The sequence below is a fragment of the Talpa europaea genome, assembly GCF_964194135.1.
Source record: "Talpa europaea genome assembly, chromosome: 1".
Classification (NCBI taxonomy): Eukaryota; Metazoa; Chordata; class Mammalia; order Eulipotyphla; family Talpidae; genus Talpa; species Talpa europaea.
In genome coordinates this window covers 39381914-39403539 of record NC_140073.1, presented here as the reverse complement: position 1 = coordinate 39403539, position 21626 = coordinate 39381914, and the positions used below count along the sequence as shown (strand labels likewise).

At 38.8% G+C, this 21626-nt stretch overlaps 1 protein-coding gene across 2 annotated transcripts; it reads right to left on the bottom strand.

Annotated features, from left to right (window-relative positions):
• Positions 1-10104: 10104 nt before the first annotated feature.
• Positions 10105-18103, bottom strand: LOC311177951 (small acidic protein; the record flags this gene model as incomplete). Of its 2 annotated transcripts, none has more annotated exons than XM_084244231.1 (5): positions 10105-10335; positions 11156-11265; positions 12039-12099; positions 13236-13319; positions 18041-18103. In XM_084244231.1, the coding sequence occupies 5 exons, from the start codon at positions 18101-18103 to the stop codon at positions 10105-10107; spliced, it is 549 nt and encodes a 182-aa protein (XP_084100357.1). The 2 variants fall into 2 exon arrangements, with proteins under 2 accessions (XP_084100357.1, XP_084100358.1); XM_084244232.1 differs by having other exon boundaries at positions 11156-11259.
• Positions 18104-21626: the final 3523 nt, after the last annotated feature.

Genomic DNA, 21626 nt, shown 5'->3' with positions numbered 1-21626 from the left:
GGAAGCTTCTACTTGCCCAACGTTAGCTTGGTGATGGATGACAGGAGCTGGGGGGTGGGGAGCGGACCAGATCGTGAACATTGCTCAGCTCAACAAGAGCCCAATTGGAGCTTTAGAAGTTCCCCCAACCGTGGTACCACATCCCATGGCAAGTCCTTTTGTGTTCGCACCAAGGGTGGGAAAGAAGAGCAAATTATTTGTCTAATCCACAAATCACATTTCTGAGACTTGGCAGGCAAATGCTCGGAGGCCTCTGCTTTGGATTCAGCATCAGACACGGGTGTGCGAGGGACTGTGCCCATATGTGTTGCATGCTGTTATGAAAAGAACAAAGAGACAAGGCTGGGGGGGGACGGGAAAAATGGCAACCCCTCCCTGCCCGGTAAACATGCCACTGCTCTGCCGTCTCCACTCCAAAGGCTACCACTTTCATTGCTCTCCGAGCAAAGAAACCTTTCTTCAGAGTGAGTGGCGGGTACAAAGGCAGAGCACAAAATGCGTGCACATCACAGTCCCTGCAATTCTGTTTGAACAAGCATATTGATTGGGTCTGACCCTGTTACATTTTTTCCCTATTATTTGAAAAGGTGCATCTAAGTGTGGTGAATTGAACCAGCGGAGCTGAACTTTCCATGAAAACTTCTCGAGGTATTTCTTTAGTTCAAAGCTTTTGAATTTTAAAGGGCATTTTTAATATGAGTCTGTTGAGTATTCTGTGCCACAGCCCAACAAGAGATGTTAAATGCAGATGAGGCTGGAGGGAGGGCACACGTGGGGGTGGACAGGCCGGCAGAGTGGAGGAGCGAACCCGCCCAGGAAGGGCTGTGCTTTGGGGAGAGAGGCAGAGGCACACAGAGACCCTCAAGGGGACCCCTCTGAGCACAATGGGAGCATCTTAGGGGAAAAGGAAGAGGCTTCTCAGCTGAGCTTCTCAAAGACATAGCGAGCCGAAGGTACTTGCTAGGGCTTCCTTCTGCTGCATGAGGGTTGCCTCATGAACAAGGATCTCCTTACTGCTCAGCCACCTGCTTTCCCTCACACTCTGCTTTAGAACTGAGAAGAAATGAGAGACAGTCTCTTGGTTGAGGTTACAGAGTCAGGAAACTGCCAGCGTCCTTAGCCCTGGGTTGACGTCACAAATCAGTCCCAGATGCTGCCAGACCTTTTGAGGAGTAGGTGTGGAATTGGCACAGGGTCACTTCCTGCACATTCTTGACCAAGGCAAGACACAGGGCCAGCCAGATTTATAGAGTTGCAGCAGGATGCATGCACAGGAAGGCAAGAAATGGGCAGTGGACATCTTCAGAGATTATTTACCACAAGACTCCTTCCTCATTCTCATGAAGCAGCTAAGAGCCAGGGCATGTCTTCCAGCTTTCTCTTCCTCTGCAGCGGCCACCTGCAAGTCACGTATTTTGGATAGTGTGACCACAGGATGCAAGCTGACAGCCCTCAGTCTTTGCCGAGGAGAGGCCCCAAGACCATAGCTAATTGCATGAGGGAATTACTTTGATGTATCCATCTCCTGTGATTTTAGCCTCAATTTTCTACTAGTATAACTAACCTACCAGGTCATCACCATTCCCATGCTCTAGCTGTCAAAGTGAGGGAGTGATGGTTCCAAGACTAATAAGTGACTGAGTTGAAGTTTGAAGGTGTATCTGACTCCAGAAAGCTTTTAACCACTACATGGACTGCTGTAACTTTGGAAAGAGGAAACAGAGGGCTTAAACAGTCTTTGGGCCTGGATTCTGGGTCAGGTGAGATAGGATCACCTTTAGTGGGAACAGTGAGCTCACAGCCTGAAGGCAGACCCACACACAGTACCCCGCCTCACAGTACCTAGTGAGGAGGAGGTGCTCAGGGATTGCAAGCCGATTTGATTTGCACACCTGAGCATCACTTGGACATCCCATGGACAGGTATTACTTGTATACTTGACCTTGTCATTGGCCTCTGGGCTTTGGAGGTCAGAAACAAGATTTATCAGCACCAACTGGTGTTGAGTTGGTCAGGTTACTGGTGTTCACTGACACACCCAGTTCTGCCCCAGGGGGGAGCCAAATCCTTCTTGGAAGGTTGTGCAGCAGCCTTTGGATCAAAGCAATCTTTGAGAGTCCTGGGGTCATTGAGTAGCATCCACTTGGGGTCCTATCTCAAAGACACTGCAGAGGACCCCAGCATCTACTTGGGGTTCTATCTTGAAGGCACAGACCTGGTGCCCAAGTTTCTAGACCTCTCTGGGGTCAGAATAAGATGGCACTGCCCTCTTCTGTGTGACCATGACTGGTCATCCCTTTTCAGTAGGTTGATCCTGTGGGAAGGAGCTGGGCTACCTGGAATCAAATCCTGGTTGGATCATTCTGCAGGCCCTGTGACCTTAGTGGCGTTATTTACCTCTGGTGCCCTAGGGCTCATGGCCCTGTAGAAAGCACTGGGAAAAAATACACATGTAGCTTATCACGTACTTGCGTCAAAGTTACAATCATTTAGCATGTCGCACACTAGGATTCCCTTATTTACTTGTTTATTGCCTGTCTCCCACACAAGACATAAACTTCATGAGAGCAAGCACATTGTCTTCTCTATATTATTCCTAGTGTTCAGAACAATGAGCCACAAATAAGATACTAAGAAATAATTTGTTGAATAAATGAAACAACGACTAGAAGAAATCAGGGACTGTTGGCCAGAGTCTTCTTGTCAGATGACCCTGCCCATCTCTGTGCTGTTGAGTGTTTTGTACTCTGCCCCTCAGAGGTCACCCCTAGGTCCCTATTTTTAAGTTGCTTTAATAGTCAGGTAAGAACAGGATTGTGGAATTCAAATCTACCGCTGTTAACTCTGACTTTAGACAAACCTTTGAATCTCCAAAAGCTTTAGTGTCCTCCTCTGAAAAAAATGGGGACAAGGGCACTTGCCTTGCGTGGGTGATGGTGTGGCTGAAACAAGCTTCCTTAAGCAGAGCCCCTGACATGGGAGAGCCAATTAATGGTCGCCGTGTTGGTTTGCCCTCGTGTGTGATCCTTATTTTGAGCAGTGGACCTCCGGGTGATGGTCTCACATTTAAATCCCATCTCTTTCCCCTGCTTTGGAAGGATAAATAGGTTTGGGGTCATTTGCCCTCACTGGCTGTGTGCTATTTTACACAGTTGCCTGAAGCAAGTAAAGCAATGGTCCAGGGCTTTTGAAGCTGGGGTTCGAAGGCTGTGCCACTGCCTAGCTGTCTCCCTGAACTCTCCAGGGAATGAGGACAGGCCAATCCTCTGAGGCTTCCCCTGCAGCCCCGCGGCTGTCCACCCTGACATCAGATCAACCTGTGCACGCCCCTTTGATGTCAATTCCCAAACTGGAGTCTTGTGCCCTGCTTTGGGACCGGGGCTTTGAAGTTGGCCTATAAACTGAGCTTTCAGGAAGAAAGTTGTCTGTTGTGCCTCAGAGCACGGCTGGGCCTGTAAAGGCACGTGGAGCGCAGTGAACGCCTGATAAATAATTCTTTCTGGGCCCAAGAAAGATTCATTCCATTTAAAGAAGAGGAAAATTCCCTTGACCTTTTCACTGAAGTTGGAGCAGGGGGCCGGGATGTGGCTAGAGAGGGTTTTTGCATCTTTTCATGGAAATCACATGGGACAAGCAGGTGGTCTGAGAGCTGAACTCGTGACTGCTCCGAAAGGACTCCCTACCCTTGACTCCTAAGCCAGGGTCACCTCAGCCAGCCCTGCTCCTTCTCACACTCACTGCCCCCCTGCCATGCATGTGGGAGAAGGATGGGTCATCTCACAGGAAGAGACGCCTCAACCCCTTCCAGGCCAAGTACTGCCGGAAATGGCAGGGCCTCTGGGAAGAAGAGCCTGGTTGCCTTCCTTTCCTTCCAGTGCTGGCATCCAGACAGGAATACGTCCCAGATTTCCCAATGAAAGGATCTGGAAAATGGATACTGGTTTATATACACCAGGTACTTAGCTCAGGCTGACCCCTCGGCTATACCTGCTTTGTGCACGACTTGATAATCGGATGTGGATTTGTGTGTAGTTTTGTCAAATATTTCTTTATGGCAAAATATAACATACATGGAAGGTTCACAAAGTAACGAATACAGCTCAGGAAACAAACCTGTGTGGTCCTTTAGATAAGAAATTTAAGCTTGCCAGGGTGCCAGGAGCCCTGTTGATGCCCCTTCCTACTTAGCAGCCCACCTCTCCCGTGAAGGCTAACCACCCTCCTGATTCTGTAGGAATGACTCACTTGCTTTGTCTTTATAGTTTTACTGTCTACACAGGCATTGCTGAAAACTATAGGCAGTTTTCTGCAGTGTGTATGGATGGAATAGGCAAGAATGCATTCCTTGGTGTCTGAATTTTTTCACTAAACATATGCACTCACTTTGTTATTGCATAGTATTCAGTGGGACTATTTTTTTTTTTTTTTTTTTTTTTTGTATAGAGGCATGCTCTATTTATTTGTTTGCTGGTTTGTTTGTTTGTTTATACATGCACTGGGCACAGTCAGAAGCGCGGGAGGGTGAGAGAATTCACCAGAGCCAGAGCGGGGAGCAGAGCAGGCAGAAGGACCGAAGTACACTGCTGAGGGGAGCAGCGGGCGGCAGGAGAGGTCTGCACGCCATGTGGGACCCTCCTCTGGTGGCCGGGGAGCAGCCGCGGATCGAACCGGCGCCGCAGAGGCCGCGCGCAGCCTCGCAACCCAGCGCTCAACCGCTGCGCCACCGGGGAGGCCCTAGTGGGACTATTTGACATCAGTTTATCCATTCTACTGTTGAAAGACATTGGGTATTTCTAATCTGAAGCCACAAATTACAAATAATGCTGCCGTAAGTCTTTCTATACATGTTTCCTGGTGCACATGCACTTTTCTTTCTTTCTTTCTGTACCGAGGTGTAGAGTTACTAGGTTAAAGGAACAGCATTCCTTCAACTTGGGTAGAAAATGCCAGTGTCTTCCAAAGCAGCACTATTAATTTTCACTACCACCGTCTGTATGGGAAGCGCTATCCATCCTCTCTGGTGGCAGCCTCTGAGCTGCCGGGAATGCTCTCCTGGTCACTCCCTCCTCTGGGTAGCCCCTCCCCCAGCATGGAGGTATTTGCATCCAATGTCTAGGATATGGCAGAACAGGGTATCATTTCCAAAATTACAGAGACTGAGTTCTTGAGCATATTCCCTGGCTTTCTCACTTGCCTGCTGTGAGGGAACCCCAGTTGTGAGCTAAGCTCAGGAGAGGCCCCCGCAGTGCAAGGAACTGGTATTTCTGACCAGTAGCCAGCGAGGACCTGAGAACTGCCTTATGAGCTTGGAAGTGGGCCTCCCAAGGCAGGCCTTGAGATGATTACAGCCCAGACTAACACTATGATTAAAACCTAGTGAGGTACCCTTGCCTTGAAGCACCCACCTAAGTATAGGTTCCTATGAGATAAATGTGTGTTGTTTCAAGCTGGTGAATTTTGGGGTAATTTGTTAACAGCAGTAGATAATATACTCAATAAAACTTTTAATTTTAGCCATTTTGGAAGTATGAAGTAGGTTTGATAAGCATCTCCTCGATCATTAATGATACTGAATTCTTTCTAAAGGTTCATTAGCCATTTGGGTTTCCTTTTTTGGTGAAGTACCTGCCAGGTCTGTTGTCATTACCCTATTGGGTTGTGTATCTTCTTGATTTGTACAGATTCTGGATATAAATCTATTTTAGCCCAGATTACCTCTTGAAAACATGGCCTGAGGAAAGGGCTTGCTGGCAGTTTATTTGGGAAATGATCCTATGAACGGGAAGTGCAAAGAAAGGAGGGAAAAACAGAAGCGCCCCTACAGGTTGGTCACCGTTTTGAGAAACTTGGGTTCAATCTCACTGGGACCTTAAGAGCCATGTGAAATGTACCTCAAAATTATCCACCTGAAGTAAGAGCATTCATTCTCTAGCTCAGAACCCCTGCTGACCAAGCCTTCTCTATCTGCTGTTAAGTTCCTCACATCTCTAGATCCCACACATGTGATACTCTTACGAATCCCACAGTGGGACAGCTAAGCAGCACTGGAGCATCAAATGACAGCTGTCGCTGAGATGCTGCAGTAGTAACAGTAAAATGGGAACCAAGATGTGCAGTGGAGCGCAGGAGTATCTGACAACCTTTTTGGCTATGTGTACTACTACAGTGATCTCCCATTTCTTTCTTGACATCTTTTGACAGGTATTACTAATTTTAAGGTAATTTGAGTTCATAAATCTTTCCCTTTGTAGTTTATGGTTTTCTGCATCTTTAAAAAGTCTTCCTGCATTTTAGCCATTAAAAATGTTCTCTAGAGTTTGATGTTTTGGGCTGGTATCCTAAGCCTTGCAGGATGTTTAGCAACATCCATAGCCTCCATCCAATGGATACCAGTAGTGCCTCCAAGTCATGACAAAAATACCTGCAGACATTGTCAAATGAACCTGGGGGCCAAAATCTCCCTTGGTTGAGAATACTGATTTAAGGATAATACTCCAGACAACAAAGGCCCACCTGGTAAGTTTCATTTGGAACTTAGTTTATGAAAGCAAGTACTGCACCCACCTGGTTTAACTAGATACAGCTATGTTCTCCTTTGACTGTCTGCAAGCTCAAAACTTCATGTTTGTTACATTAAATATGTCTCAATTTTCAAGACCCATCTTTTATTCTAACAGTCCTTCAGGAAATAGTTAAAAGTATTACCTTTCTTCCCTTTAATGGGAGAAATTTTTCAGGGAGTTCAATTTAGAGACAACTACGTATGGATGTTCAGGGTTGGAATACTGTTGAACCCCTTCATGTACCAAGGACTGTGTATTCATTCAAAGACTAGTGGTTAACAACGCCAAGCAATAGTAACAGGTCATAAAGGAACAATTAACAGGTCATAAAGTTGAAAAATAACCTTCAGGATAATGAGAATCAATTCTGATGAAATTTTTCCAGATAGTTGTGTCAACATCATGTGGAAACCATATTGGAGTGAACTGAAGAGCAGACGGTAGTTAGTAAATAGTAACATAAACAAGTTATTAAAAGTGGATGTAGGTGTAGAGACAGGATTATAGCTAAAATATATGGTCTCAAGGAACAAGTTTTTATAAGAGGAGAAGTATTTGGGAGCTTAGGAGACAAATGCTGACAGAAAAGGGTCAATAGACTGAGAACTTTAAGACTCAAAAGAAAAGCACTAGGTTCACAAGAAGATGCAAAGGATTAATAGTTGCTAGCATTTATTGAACACTTATTACCTATCAGTGTGCTAAATTCTACCTAATACTCACAATAACCATACAAGGTGGTTGACATTGCTATCCTCTTTATAGACGAGGAAAAGAGGCCCAGAGAGATCTAGTTATGCCCATGGTCCCTTGGCTTATCATTAGGGTGATGGAGCTGGGATGTTACAGCAGTGGAACACTTCTTGGTTGTGGATTTAGGTGTCTCTTATATAAGCTAGAAGGCAAGGACATGTTAAGTCAAGTAGAAAAGCGTGTCACGTAAGAACTGAGGTTTTAAACAGTTAAGAATGGGAAAACTTGAGATCAAGCATGAAGGTAATTTAGTGTTGTCATCAGTAAACACTTTTAGTAACAGCTATGTATGCGCTTGATGGTATCTCCAGAAATATTTTGTACAGGTTTGGCATATTCCAGGAAGGTTTGGCACTGGGGAGAGGTTTATTTGGAACACTGACAAAAGTGATATTGAAAAGACTGAAAACTTATTTCAATGTGTGTAAAGGAATGGAGCTGTTCTGGCCAGGTGATATTTCCAAACTAGTGATTTCAGGGCTATACTTGTTTTTGGATATTCAGTGTCCAGATGTGTTTACCATGGAGATGATGTAACTAAAACTGTTTAAGAAGTGATCAACCATGTAGTTGAAATTTCCTTAAAATTTACTCAAAAAATGTGTGACCTATCTTTTTGCTTTCAAACTATTGTCTAAAATCAAATCTCTTCACACTTCCCTTTGTACCACAAATTCTCCCAGGTTTAAAAAAGTTAGATTTAAGAGGACTTTTGTCTACCAATACAAGCAAAATTCGAATCTCTCCCTGAAAATATTTTCAGTAAAGACACATTAGATCATTGTTCTAGGTAAACACTTGGGATAAGTGTATTTCAAGTAAGAAATTATCAATTTCTTACCCAAAAGTTACCATTAAACTTTCCACTGAAGTGTTTCTGTGCACAAAAATTTTTAATTTTTCCAGATAGTACTTTCTTTAGTAGGGATATCAAGATGACACGGCATCTCTCTTCCTTTAATCTCCCCAATCTAGTAAAAGAAAACACTCTTATGTTTATGCTTAAAAGACAGCCATAATGTTTAATGTGGCGCTGGGACATTAGACCTCTTACAAGTCTATAATCTAAATTTATTCCAGTCCTAAATTATGTGAATTTCCAATGTATGAATTTAAATGAGAATTTCTCTATTGGAAATAAAAAGGTCACCCAGTGCAATCATTTTATAAGGTATCTCTTCTGTTTATACATAAGAAACCAAGATTCATGAACAACCCAAAATATTTGAACAACTGATGAAAATACGTATTAATACTGATCTTTTCCCTCTTCCATTCTTATAAGTCAATGGTCACTTTCTACTTAAATTAGTAGTAAGAACGCTGCACACTAAATATTTGAAAAATCTTTGGCCAAACTGAAATTTGTTGAGGCCAAACTTGTTTGAACCAAGATTCTGTTAAATGTCATATATCGTGTCTACTATGCACTGACTCAATTTTTTTTTTACTGTAAGGATATTATAGAACATTAGATTTTTTTTTTTAAAATCTAGAAACAATTGGGCATCTGGTATGAAAATATTTCAGGATGCATTGCATAAACCAAAAATTACCTAGCTGCTACAGTCCTCTAACATATTCTAAATTTCAAAATGACACAAATAATTTTTAAAAATCCAACACATCAAACACATACTTATCTCTAGATGTATAATAGTTCAACAAACAAACAGGTTTGACTTCCAGCCTTTGAACACATTACTTAGAAACATTAAGATTTTGGACCCAAGTATTTGAAGATCATAGACTAGACTATAATGCAACTTGTGTTAATGTGCTGTATAAATCAACCAAAACATAACAGCAGTCAGAGAGATGATCTAATCTCACCCTAACAGAAGCAGCAATAAAATCAGAAAGCAAGACTATATTTTAGTAATCAGATAGCAAACAGAATGGGATAAAATGAAAAAATTGTTTTAGCTTCTTATTTTAATAAGCCTGTTCCTCATTTGTATAGAATGAGGATAAAGGTATCACAAGCAAATATGAGAAACTGCTTTTTCTTTATTTAGGCCTTAAAAAGAAAATTAACTTTGGTCACATAATACCTTTAAAAAAAAAAATCCAGTTTTACATAGTTCTAAATAGATAGGACCAAATGACCAGAGAAATAATTTCTTCTGTAAAAATTGGCCAAATTTTATCAAAAATCTAACATACAATGTAATTCAAATTATATAAAGACTGCTTGGGAACATAATATTCCAAATATTTGACAATTGCAACTTCATCCCAACAGGTGTGAAAATATTTGCTCCTGCTGCTTTGGTCCAAAAGAGTAGAGCTGAATCAGTAAGAGTAAAGTACCTAATCTTTCGCCAACATTTAGACTGCTACTAGGAAGCAGAAATATCCATGATGATAGTTCTATAACAAAATAAAATGAATATTTTTCATGAACACATCACAGTATCAGATAAACTTTTTATAAGAGAAAAATATGAATGAAAAAGATGAAACAGCTATCAAACAAAAAATGTCTCCCCCATAACTGTATTTGAAGGGGTAAAAAGGTGAGATTAGAGGTTTGATACTAATATGAAAGGAAATTGAGTACTGTATTTATTTCTTATTTTATACAACTCTTACTCTTTACAAAATTGGTTATAGTCATGCCCATAAAAGTGTAACCCATGGCATCTGAAAGCAAACACTCTTCGTAATTATTTAAAAGGGCCTTTTTAAAAATTATAATACAAAGGTCTGTGCTCTATAAGCAGTCCTCCACTGTGCATTATAACAATAAGGCTTACTTTTAATACAAAGACTAAGTGTTTGGGAGTTATGAACCACTGGATTTAACAAACATCATTTTATAATTGCTTTTTGCATCTTTTTTGTTTTTGGGATCCTCTACTTCATCAGGATGCTCAGTAGCTTGGAGTTCTTCAGCAGATTCTTCTTTCTCTGACTCTGAATCACTTTCAGAGTCATCTGGACTTTCAGGATCAGGTGAATCATCATCATCATCATCATCTCCAGCCACATCTCCTTCTCCATCATGATCTTCTACCTTAAAATACCAATCAACAGGCTCTTCTTAAAATTAATACTATCACTTAGCACATAAACTGGAAAAGACCTTAACTTTTATAAGAGTATTAAAGTCTACTCCCTAGTCATTAAATCAAGTTTACAACTGTATGGTGATCAAAGGTCACCAAGTGAAGAACTAAGGATTCAGGCATTTCCATGTGTGGTTTTATTTTCAATTGAGGTAATATTGGTTTACAATACATGACTGAGAGGCATAGGATCGTACCTTAAAGATGCATGTTACCACACCACACCGCACCTATACACTGAGAGTTGAGTAGGATTTTGTTTGAAAACCACTCACCTGTTCCCTCTCCCCCTAGTTTGAAAACTATCATCTTTTATCTTCTTGAAAGAAATATTTTAAAAAGTAGGTAAAGCAAGTTGACCACTGACCCATGTTAATGTAGAAAAGTTATCAATGTATTGGCATATTACATTACTTTGGAGTAATAATATGAAATGATTTAGGAAACAAATGAGAAAACCTCCCTAAACCAGTATTTACATAAAATACCACACTTGTATATTGTTCATGTCTACTAAAGATGTACTCTAATAGTTAAGCAGTATTTACATTAAGCTGGTATCAAAAAAAATTTATGAAATGCTCAAATACTCTGTTCATTATCTACAAAGGCCTAGTTGGGCATACTAGAATATATTAAGTAACTATATTAAGAATATATTAAGTAACTATATCATAGAAGTCCCGATTGCTAGAGTAATAGAACCAAAATTACACCAAACTGGAAACTGATTATCTTCCCATTTAATGAAAATATATTAATTACTACCTCACTGAAGCCAAGTCCACAATGTCGTCGGTATCTTCCTGATAATTTACTGTCCATACTTTGCTGATATTGAGATTCCAGTTCTTCGTTAATTTTCTTGTCTTCTTCCCCTGCATGTCCAGTGTACTTTGGTTATGTTTCAGTCAAATTAATAAAAACATTTGATTACACAAAAAAACCCATAATACAGATGCGATTATATTCAGGGTTGATTTTTCTGTGACTAATTTTACAATGTATTTTGTGGATGGGTTTTATACCATAGGTGGTTACCTAATAATTACAGAATAATTAAAAGATATATTTGTGATAATTTAATAATCAATCCTCTGATCTACAACAGTGTTTATAAAAGATGGAAAACATTTATGCCACATATTCTTGGTCAGTATAAAGTTAACTTATATAGGAATTTTATTAAATACTGTCTGTACTATACCTTGTTTACTACTAACATCCAAGATAAAGGTCTGTTTTAAATAGAAGATTTTACTTTTCAGCAGACCCAATGAGCTAAAAAACAGTATACTGTGCCAACTGTATGAAAGCATGCTAATTTATAAAATTCTATACATATTGTAATTGCCAAAATGAGGCAAAAATTCTCACAATTAAAATATATTGTGAATCAGTAAAAAATGAAGACAGTATGGTCAGTTTCTTGGTTAGAATATCATTAATATATACTCTAAAATCTTTAAAAAAAATCAAAGTATATACTATTTATATGATATATGTAAAATAGTTGCATATTCTACACACATTTCAATTATAATATTTCAACCATACAGTTACATATAGAAGTTAGACTATCCCCAATTAAGTACAAATATTTCATATTCCAAATTTAGCACTTCCACTTTTTTGTATTTTACTTTCTTACCTGTTCGGAAGTGAGATGTTGATTTGTGGTCTCCTATAACAAGACGACCAGTGTGTTCTTTCTATAGGGCAGAAAATACATCAGATTGAGACCACTAACTTAATATAACTGAGTGTCTGCTATGTGTCCAACACTATTCTAGGTTTTTAGGATGCAGTGAAGAAAAAACGATCCCTTTATTTATGGAACTTACATTCTAGTAAGGCTAGGGATAGGGAGGGGAAACAATATAGTGTGCTAGAAGGTATTAAGTGTCATTAAAACAAACCAGAGGCAGTAGAAATGATGTAGCAATCAGGCTGAGACTTTATAAATGGGATGGAAGGAAAACCAGAAAATCAAGAATATGTATATTCTTTCCCTAGCAGGTCTACTGCATCAATTGCTTTAACTTCTCCCACTTTCTCTTTGATGCCGCCTGAGAATATCTCATGGAAAGAAAGTAAATGAGATTTAACTAGATAAAAATGAAATAACTTATAATGAACAAAATACCATATATATTATCTTTGAAATATTAAAAACAAAAACCATTACCATTTCTATTTGACTACAATGACCACCCAATTTTAAACTGTTAAGAACAGAATTTAAAACAACTTTAAAACATAAAAATAAATCTAATTCACACTCATGAACTGATTAGGCGATACAATTACCCTCAATTTATCAGTTCCAATCTACTCTTAACATATAAGGATTTTAATGCTTTAATATGCTGCTTCTTTAGATTGCAGAAGGCACTCCATTTTAACAATGGTTAAGTATGATGGCATTAAATTATTCTAGGATAATGACAGTATTTTGTATTGATTTATTCATACTTTTTAGGTGGGTCTACATGTGACTAATGAAATACTCATGATAATTTGCTATGATTAGAAATATAATTTGTGGCTTTCAAATTATAGGGAAATATGGATTAGCAAATGCTTTATTTGTATAACTCTTAATTTTTTTTTCATGATCTCTTCTATATGGGTCTCCTCAAACCGATTTTTTTCTCTGTATACTCTCTCATAAGAATCCTAGAGTTGGCCCAGAAATTGTGTAAATTTTAAGTACTATCAGGTTGGCTATATTTCCCAAAGCCTACCAGGTAAATGGTATCCAAGTGTATTCGGTCCTCATTTAAAATACACAAAAAGGGTATTTTCATACCAAAAAAAAAAAAAATGCATACTGTCTGATGCTTACCTTTCCTGCACCCATAAGTCTCAAGAACTTTTGTTTTCTTTCTTCATTACCTAAGTCTGCTGCCTCCCAATTGCTAGATCCAAGCTGGAAAAGAAAAGAGCCAATTAATTTTGGGGGCATAAATTAAAAAATGTTAAGGCCTGCCAGTAACTCCCCAATTTTTCTCTGTCAATTTCAACTATAAACAGGTCTCATTCTTGCTTAGGATGTTAAGCATATGCACCATATTCAAATTAAAATATATTTCTTTTCTGTTTTCTCAACGTAGAACTCTTTCTTTTGTAGCCAGAACTCTGGTTCTGAAGTCTGCATCGATCAAAACCACCTAGAGGCCTTGTTAAAACACTGAATGCTAGACTGCACCCCAAGAGTTTTAGATTTGATATGTCTGGGATGGGGGCGTGAGGATTTCATTTCTAATTTCCAATTGATACTGATGCTTTGATGTGGGGACCAGACTTTTAGGCCCACTGCCCTAGAGCCTTGCAAGGCCCTAACGCACCTAGTACTTTGAATCCAGAAGGCTGTCACAGCTGTTAGCTGAGGCTTTAGTGATATTCTAAAGGACAGAATAATCAGAATCTACTAGACCCTAAAATTTTAGTGTTTCCATTTCTGAGCAGTTCTACTTTTCCAAAGAGAAATTTAGTATTTTTTTTAAAGTAAAGAATAAAATTCATTCTATCTTGTAATTATCAAATGGGTCTACTGATCCCTTTGAAAAATCTAAGAATTATGGCATCCTAGTGATCACATTTCTCCCTATATCTTGAAACAAATGTAAGAATTCTTTCATTATAATTCTTTTCTTTGGACTACCATTTCTCCGTGCTTGAGGAGATTGGAAGCAGCAGGCACCAAAGGCGTGATGCTTAGTGGGCCAGAGCCCTGTCCCCCGCCTCCACATCTTACGGGGACCAGAACCGTATGGCCCGTACCTGCCGTCAGTTAGTCCCAATTATGTTAAAGATGAATAAGAAAATAGAAAAATGGCAGAAGAGTTTTTCTCATCATGTTAGCCAAAGTATTGTATCATCTTTCAAGAGGACATCACCCCTCTGTTGTATGCTTCCAGCTTTCACTGATTCATAGCTTTTCATTTTCATTCTCACACAGTTGAGAATTCAGAATTTTTCATTTCTACACATAATAACTGGGTGAAAACCTGAAAACTGACAGAAAGCATTTCATAATTATTTGCAGAATAAGAAGGTGAATGAGTGCAAAACAATAGGTAGTGTATTCTAAACTAATGATGATGGCAAAATTAGCTGTATATGCAAAAACCTTAGACTATGGGTCTGGATAGTTCTGAAGTACTAGATGGCATTTTTCCAGCCCAAGAATCAACAAGAAGTGCACACACAAAAAAAAAAAATTTAAAAAGGAGAGAAAGGGATGAGAAACATCCCTTTGGTATGTATATAGTGTATTCTCACTTAAGAGTCATTTAACAGGAAGGTCTTCATTATTTTACAATAAGCGCCTAGACCACCCTGTTTTCTAAAAATTTACTTGATATAGTTTGTAAGGGGACAAGTGGCAAAGGCAGGTGTGTATACAAAGGTGACTAGAAGGAATGCAGAAATGAAAACATTCATTGGATTGAGCATTGTAATCAAGTTTATAATCTAAAAGTAAAAATGTTTTGCAATTGTGGGATAAAAGAACCCCCTTTTCAAGTCAGAATGAGCAAAGATTTCAAAAAATGAATTTTTTTCTTCAACTATTATATTTTCATTATACAAATATAACAAGTAGAAATATATCTGATATCTGAAATTAAGTAGTTTCACAAATGGCAAGTGATAAGCAGCTATTTTCAGATGCATATCCTGAAAATCAGGAAAATGTGGAATACATATTTGGGTTTGCTATGGTTAAACACATTAGAATTTTAATAAAATTTTTCACTTTTACTTCTGAAAATTCTTCATAAAAGACTAAGAATATAAAAGAAACAATGATGACCATTTCTCCTACGGAAATGAAGGTTAAATTATTTGTACCACACAGGACACCTATTTATTGTTCTTTTAAATAATGTTGGTGGGGAGCTTATATGCTCTCATGGTTTGGGTTATGTAAGTTCCCAACCTCTACTTCTTCTTTCCATGAGACAACTCATCTTGTAATATCTTTTTATAGACCAGTTAATTCTTAATTGGCTCAATATAGTTTTTTAAAAAAAGCACTAGTAAAGTGTAAGTTATGATTCTCAATCACTTGCTTTCTGTGAGCCTGAGCATGGAATTTAACTTCTTAGTTTTAATTCCTTATCTACAGAGCAAGGCTTCATTAAGACTGTCTTTTGAATAACACCAGCTAAGAATTGAATAGTCTTTTAAAGTTTACAAATCATTTTTCACTTACATTGTCTGAAAAGTCTCTAATAAATAAGGACAATGAGGCAAAGAGGTTAAGTGACTTGCTTTGATTCCTGGCCTTTAGTCCTCTGCTCCTTCCACATCATACTGTACATGATCAAATGAGATAGAATGTGTGACAGTAATTTATGAACTACAGTTATAAAGATGTACAGCATTAAGTTACAAACAAATCAAATGCCTAAAAGTCAAAGCTTCACTAAGCCCTCTATTGAAGGAGCAAATATCTTCAATGCCTTTATGTAAATAACCCTGTTGTTCATAAATTCTAATCCAGATTTTTTAAAATCATTAAGTCCTTTTGGTTCTTCCTTTCTAGAGACCTTACTATACAACGCCTAGTTCCTTGCCCAAGCAGTGCATTCTGAAAAGCACATACAAGGGTGACAGATTGTCTATCAGTTACTACGTAACTTTTCCAATTCTCTTACTCCCCTAAAAGATAGCTTTCACTTCTCCCCTCCAATCTAATTAGAGAAACCATTTTAAAATTGTCTTCATCCTCAGCACTTTATGATCTTTTAAAATGTTTTGTTACCCTCATTTAACATGAGGTCAGTGGGTAAATACTTTACAAGCAGTGGATGTTCATTAGAAACTTAACAACAGTCACCTATTGTTACCAACTCCATACTATAATTAGCTGATTTTCTGCAGCCACAATGTACATTTAAAAAATACATTTTTAATTTTGAAAAGCAAGTACTCAAAGATAACTTTCAACTGTGAGCAAAATTTAAAAAAAATTCCTATGAACAAAACGACTCAAAAAAAAAAAAAAATCATTGTCAAGGCACAGGTGAGAATATAAAATTAGCAATATAATCATTTTTAGATGGTGTGTGAAGGTCAAGGCACTAATCCTGACTAGCAACTATAACCATCTCCTTCAAAGAGAAGCTTATAGGATTGGAAAAGGTCTTAAAGGTCATACAGTTTAAATTGATACCATCAGAAGCTGCAGAGAATCACTTAAAACCCTTTAACTTTCCGTTAAATTATCTAGTATCACCAAGGGTTTTCTCTCAAACTAAAAGACTTCTCTTCATTCAAGCAATCAGGTCACCCTTAAATGCCAGCAGGAAAACAATGCATTTGCTTTGAAAACGGCACCCAGGTTATTCAAAATCCTAGATAAAACTCCTAACAAGTACTGGATCACCATAGTAACAAGAAAAAAAAAGTAACAGTTTAGTGAGCGGTAGGGAGAAACAGAGCGCATGAACAGATCTCACTACATAACCATTCATCCCCAAATTTTTACTGATCATTAATCTTTCTGCAGAACGATTAATTTCCTAAAATCAATTTCCCTGATGAGCCTGGCTATCATCACCCACCCATACAGATGGCTCTTAACACCGTCTCATGTATTACAACTGATGGACTAGTGGTACTCAGTTGAGCCTTTTACGGTTCATAGAGTAAGACATGAAAACCACTGGACTGCACGATAAAGAGTACACACTCAAAAACTGATAGTGCTTAAAACGATAACGGAAAGAAAACTAGCTACTATCCTTCATCATCCTTAAAATAAAAGCTCTCCATGCCCCCCTACCAAAACTACCCCACCAGCGCTCCCAGGGCATTTATCCATTGTATGAAGGACGCAGTTTTAAGTTTACTGGTTACTGCAGTCTCCAGGACACTGCGCTAAGGAGCTAGGACAAAAATACAAAATGGCCTAAGCACCCTAATTAATCATCTTTGAATGCCAAACAACTGGCAGGGCGATAAATACTTAACGAATTACTTTAAAGAAGAAATGGTCTGCTCTTCAAGCAAGCTTGGAGGGATGGGGGAGGAGAGTCAAGAAAGGTACTCGACATTTAAAACGAGCTTCTAGGTCTCAACGTCTTCAATCTCACCACCATGCGTCAGTAACAACTGACCCCCGGATGCAATTTTTCGGTTCCATACCGTTCTTGGTTTAGTCTAACAGTACAGCTTAAAGTTAATTTAACTCTTAGCAGCAAATTGCAAAAATCAGGGCCTGCCGGAAATTTTGTTCGAATTCGCACGAACCTCTTGACATTGTCACAGGAGCAATTTAAACCTATAACAGGGAGGGTCTCGCCGACCCTATACTGACTGCAAAGGCCCCACAAAGCAGCTTCAACGGCCCGCAAACAGGCAGGAGGATCCTTTGACTAAGCTCTTCACTGCTCGCCCTGCCCTGGATTTCCTTCCTCGACCCCCCTCTCGCTACGCACGTCTCTGGCTCCTAGCGGGTGGGCATCACTAAACCATTCGCCCCTCACAGAAGAGAGGCAATTCCCTTACTTGTGGTTTCACCCCCTCGGCCCTGCCCCGTCAAGCGGCCTCGGGCGCGCCCTCCGTCTTGATCCACCCTTCCCGGCCTACCCCAACATTCAGTAGGCCTCAACCCTCGCCCTCCCCGCCATTGTTATTTACATCGTCGTCTGGGGAGGCTGAACGCTTCACCCCGTGCGGGTGGGACTCCCTGGCAGCACTCATCGTCGCGGGGATCCCGACGGGAAATGCCGAACCCTCTCCCCGTTCTCCTCAGCCCCGGCGCCGGCAGCCTGCAATCTACCACCGGCCCAAGCAGCGCCACTCCAGAACGCAGAGCTCCTCCGGACCTTCTCCGCCACAGTCGTCACCGCCGCGGCCGCTCGTCACCTGAGAGCACTCTGGGAGTTGTAGTTTTCTGGCTCACTCTAGACAGGCCTGAAGAAGAGGTGGCTGTGTGGACTAAAACTACAACTCCCATGAAGCCTAGCGGCGCAACGCGCATTGTGTGGCGGGAGTGCCCTCTGAGACTCCGCCCTCCTCGGCGGGTGAAGCTTTTCTGCGGGTGGGTATGGCGTTGAGCGTTGGCATAAAGCATTGTCGCCACAGAAAGAGGCTTAGACTGGGTTTTCGCATTTCAGTGTGAGACGCGGCCCCATGGATATGTGCATCCGTCGTAGTTAAGCACCTAGGGTTGAGTGTAATGTTTGAGGCTTAGTGGACCCTCACACCCTCTTCCCAAGACAAAACCCTTTCAAAAATATGGCTTCTACTTTCCCAACCCTATTGGGTTTCCTATGGCTCGTAGGGAATTTCTGGATGGCCAGCGGCTCAGGTTTCTTGTAAGATTCTGATGAGTATTTTGCTGCTTTCTTAGACTCACGGAAATGAGTTCAATATGGTGTTAAGTGCCCGATAATTAGCTATGTTGAAACTAGGATCTACCTTAGAGAATTCAGTAAGCTTTTCACAAGGCTTTGTGTGAAATGGGAGTGACCCTCTCCCACCTCGTTGGTGGTGGAGGCATTGTACTTTGGAGGCCTTAACAAAATGAAGACTGTCTGCCAGAAAGCCCTTTATTTTTCCCGTTTTCTAAAGTATTTGTGGTGAAATTCACTTAACAATTAACTGTTAAAGTGGTGTCTAGTACATTCACTGTGTTCTGCAACTGTCACCTCTAGTTCTGAGATGTTTCCTCACTTTCTGATTGTGAAAAAAAATTTGATTTTCTTAAAGCAAACATTTGGTAAGTGGTATGACAGTAAAATTTGGTACTGAGATTTGCCTGTAAAACAGCTTAATTAGCATCTGAACTCCCCAATTAATCTAATTTGACTACATGTGTAAAAATAGTATTGCTTTCCTAGAATTCAGAGAATCACTGAACCATTTACAGAACTAGTGAAAGACAATTCTTTAGTTTATGCAGTCGTATATTCAAATTGTCCTTTATTTTGGACAACAGAATAACTGTACTAATTAGTATAACTTGAGAAAGAAATCTCCGATAGAATCATATTTCATAACCAACCAAGGGCACGTCGACCTATTAGTTACATGGTAAGAATAAATAATAAAAAAAGGGGAAGGGTAAAATCAGGATAAAAGTGGTTTTTTGGAAGTGGTTGCTTGCTTGTTACCATGAATTAAAATATTTGCTTAATACCTCTGTGATGGTATAAAAGTTCTATAAATACACGATCAATGGAAGTATAAGATAAGTAAGAGAATGTTTTAGGATGGACTACAGTTTACCTCCAAAAGGTTTCACAGACTATAATATCTTTAATTTAGAACTCTTAACTTTATTACCAATAAAAAATGGAATGGCTGAATAGGTAATTTAGACTGCAGGTTAGAAAGGACTATCAATGAGGTTATTAGTTACTAACTCATTCTAACTTCACTAATTGGTGAAAGTTCAGAAAAATTTAATGAGTGAACATGTCTTTTATTTCTCTACCAGGATTGTTGCAAACTGGAAGGCTAATTCTTCAAGTTAATGGAAAACATATGAGATGTTAGAGACCACATAATTTTATGAGATTTTATTCAGTTTCAGATACAGAAGATTATAGGTAAGGATTAAGTTATGTGGTGTGATAAAGGTGCATATATGATATATGACACAGAAATTTGGTAATGCTCTTACTTGTTTTATAAAAAAACAAGATATTCTACACCAGGTGGAACTCTGAAAAACCTTCTGCAGAATTAGGACTGTTCTATCTTCAGTTTTTATTTCAGCATTATCTAGCAGAATGTTTATCACAAGTTAGTTATTTTTTTCTGAATTAATACAGAAAGTATGAAATTATGTAATATCACAGAGTGTTTTCTCTTATAAGTCCATGAAATTCAAATGTCTGTCTTTCAGCAGTGAAAGACAAGGAGAGAAGATCCTGACTAATAGAACTCAGAGATACTTTCTTGAGGTAGAGGCCCTGCCAGCCTCATTTTTTACATACCCAATGTTTAGCATTGAGTAGACATTCATAAGTTTCTTAAGTGCTTACATTAATGTTCCCTTAACCAAGGTTAGTCATAGCTGAGCATAGTTAAACATAAAGATGAAATAAAACCTGATGAATTACACACACCTACATACATACACACGCACATACATACAATCTGCTTTTACCTGAGACTTGATACTTAAAAATAATTCCAGAAACCATAATTGCAACAGTTTTTATTATCAATCAAGTATCATACACTTTGCTAAGTGCTTTTATAATTCTGAAATTACTTCAATAAAGTTGTTGATACATATCTTTTAATCTGGTTATAAAGTTTATATATATATATGTATAGCAGTGATACTCTAGATATTGTCAGGGAACTTAGGAATTTAAATCAATGGATGATATCCGTTTTGGGGTGAGGGGATTTGAATGAGAAATATTTTAGTTTTTTCCTCCAAAATTGCTTTGTTTTCTTTTCAATTAGAAAAGTAATATGTCAGTATGGACTGGTTAAATAAATTATGATAAATCTATGCAATGAAATACCATTTGGCCATTAAAAAGAAACTATAGCTACTGATATGGGACGGATACATTGTTAAGTTAAAGAAGCAAAGTAGAGAACAGTGTATACATTAAACTATTTTTTAATTAAAAAGATGGAAAAGAATCAGTTTATGTATATAAAATATTTCCACAAACTTACCCCACAAATCAATAATATTTCGGTTCTGAAGTGGTTGCAGGAAAGCTGATGGTCTTCCTGAAAAGAAGGGAGATTTTTCACTGTTTTTTGTATATTTTTAATTTTAACTTACCTTAATATATTAACTTATTTAAAAAATAGCCATTAATAAAAACAAAAATAAAATTGCATTAAAAAGAAGTCAGTTACAAAGATCAGCAGTTTCACACACAAAAAAGCAAACCCAATTAGGAAATGTAGAGAATAAAGTATAAAGAGGAAGTAAAAATCACTCATAATATCATAGTTATGCAGTAGTCCCAATTAACATCTAAGTTTAATTTCTTCAGTTTCTTTTTTCTAGTATTTTGGAGAATATCCACTTTGTTTTTAATGCTATTCATGGTTATATGTTAGTTTTTACTGTAATGAAGAGTAAAACATTATTTCAGTGTCTTTTGATGCCCCATATATTTGAAGACTTCAGCACCTTTACTTTTGCCCTGTTTTTCTCTCCCTCACTTTCAGGGTTTAGATACATATTATTATGTTGTATCAATTTTTATATTATATTTTTCCTCAGTACTATCTGGACATA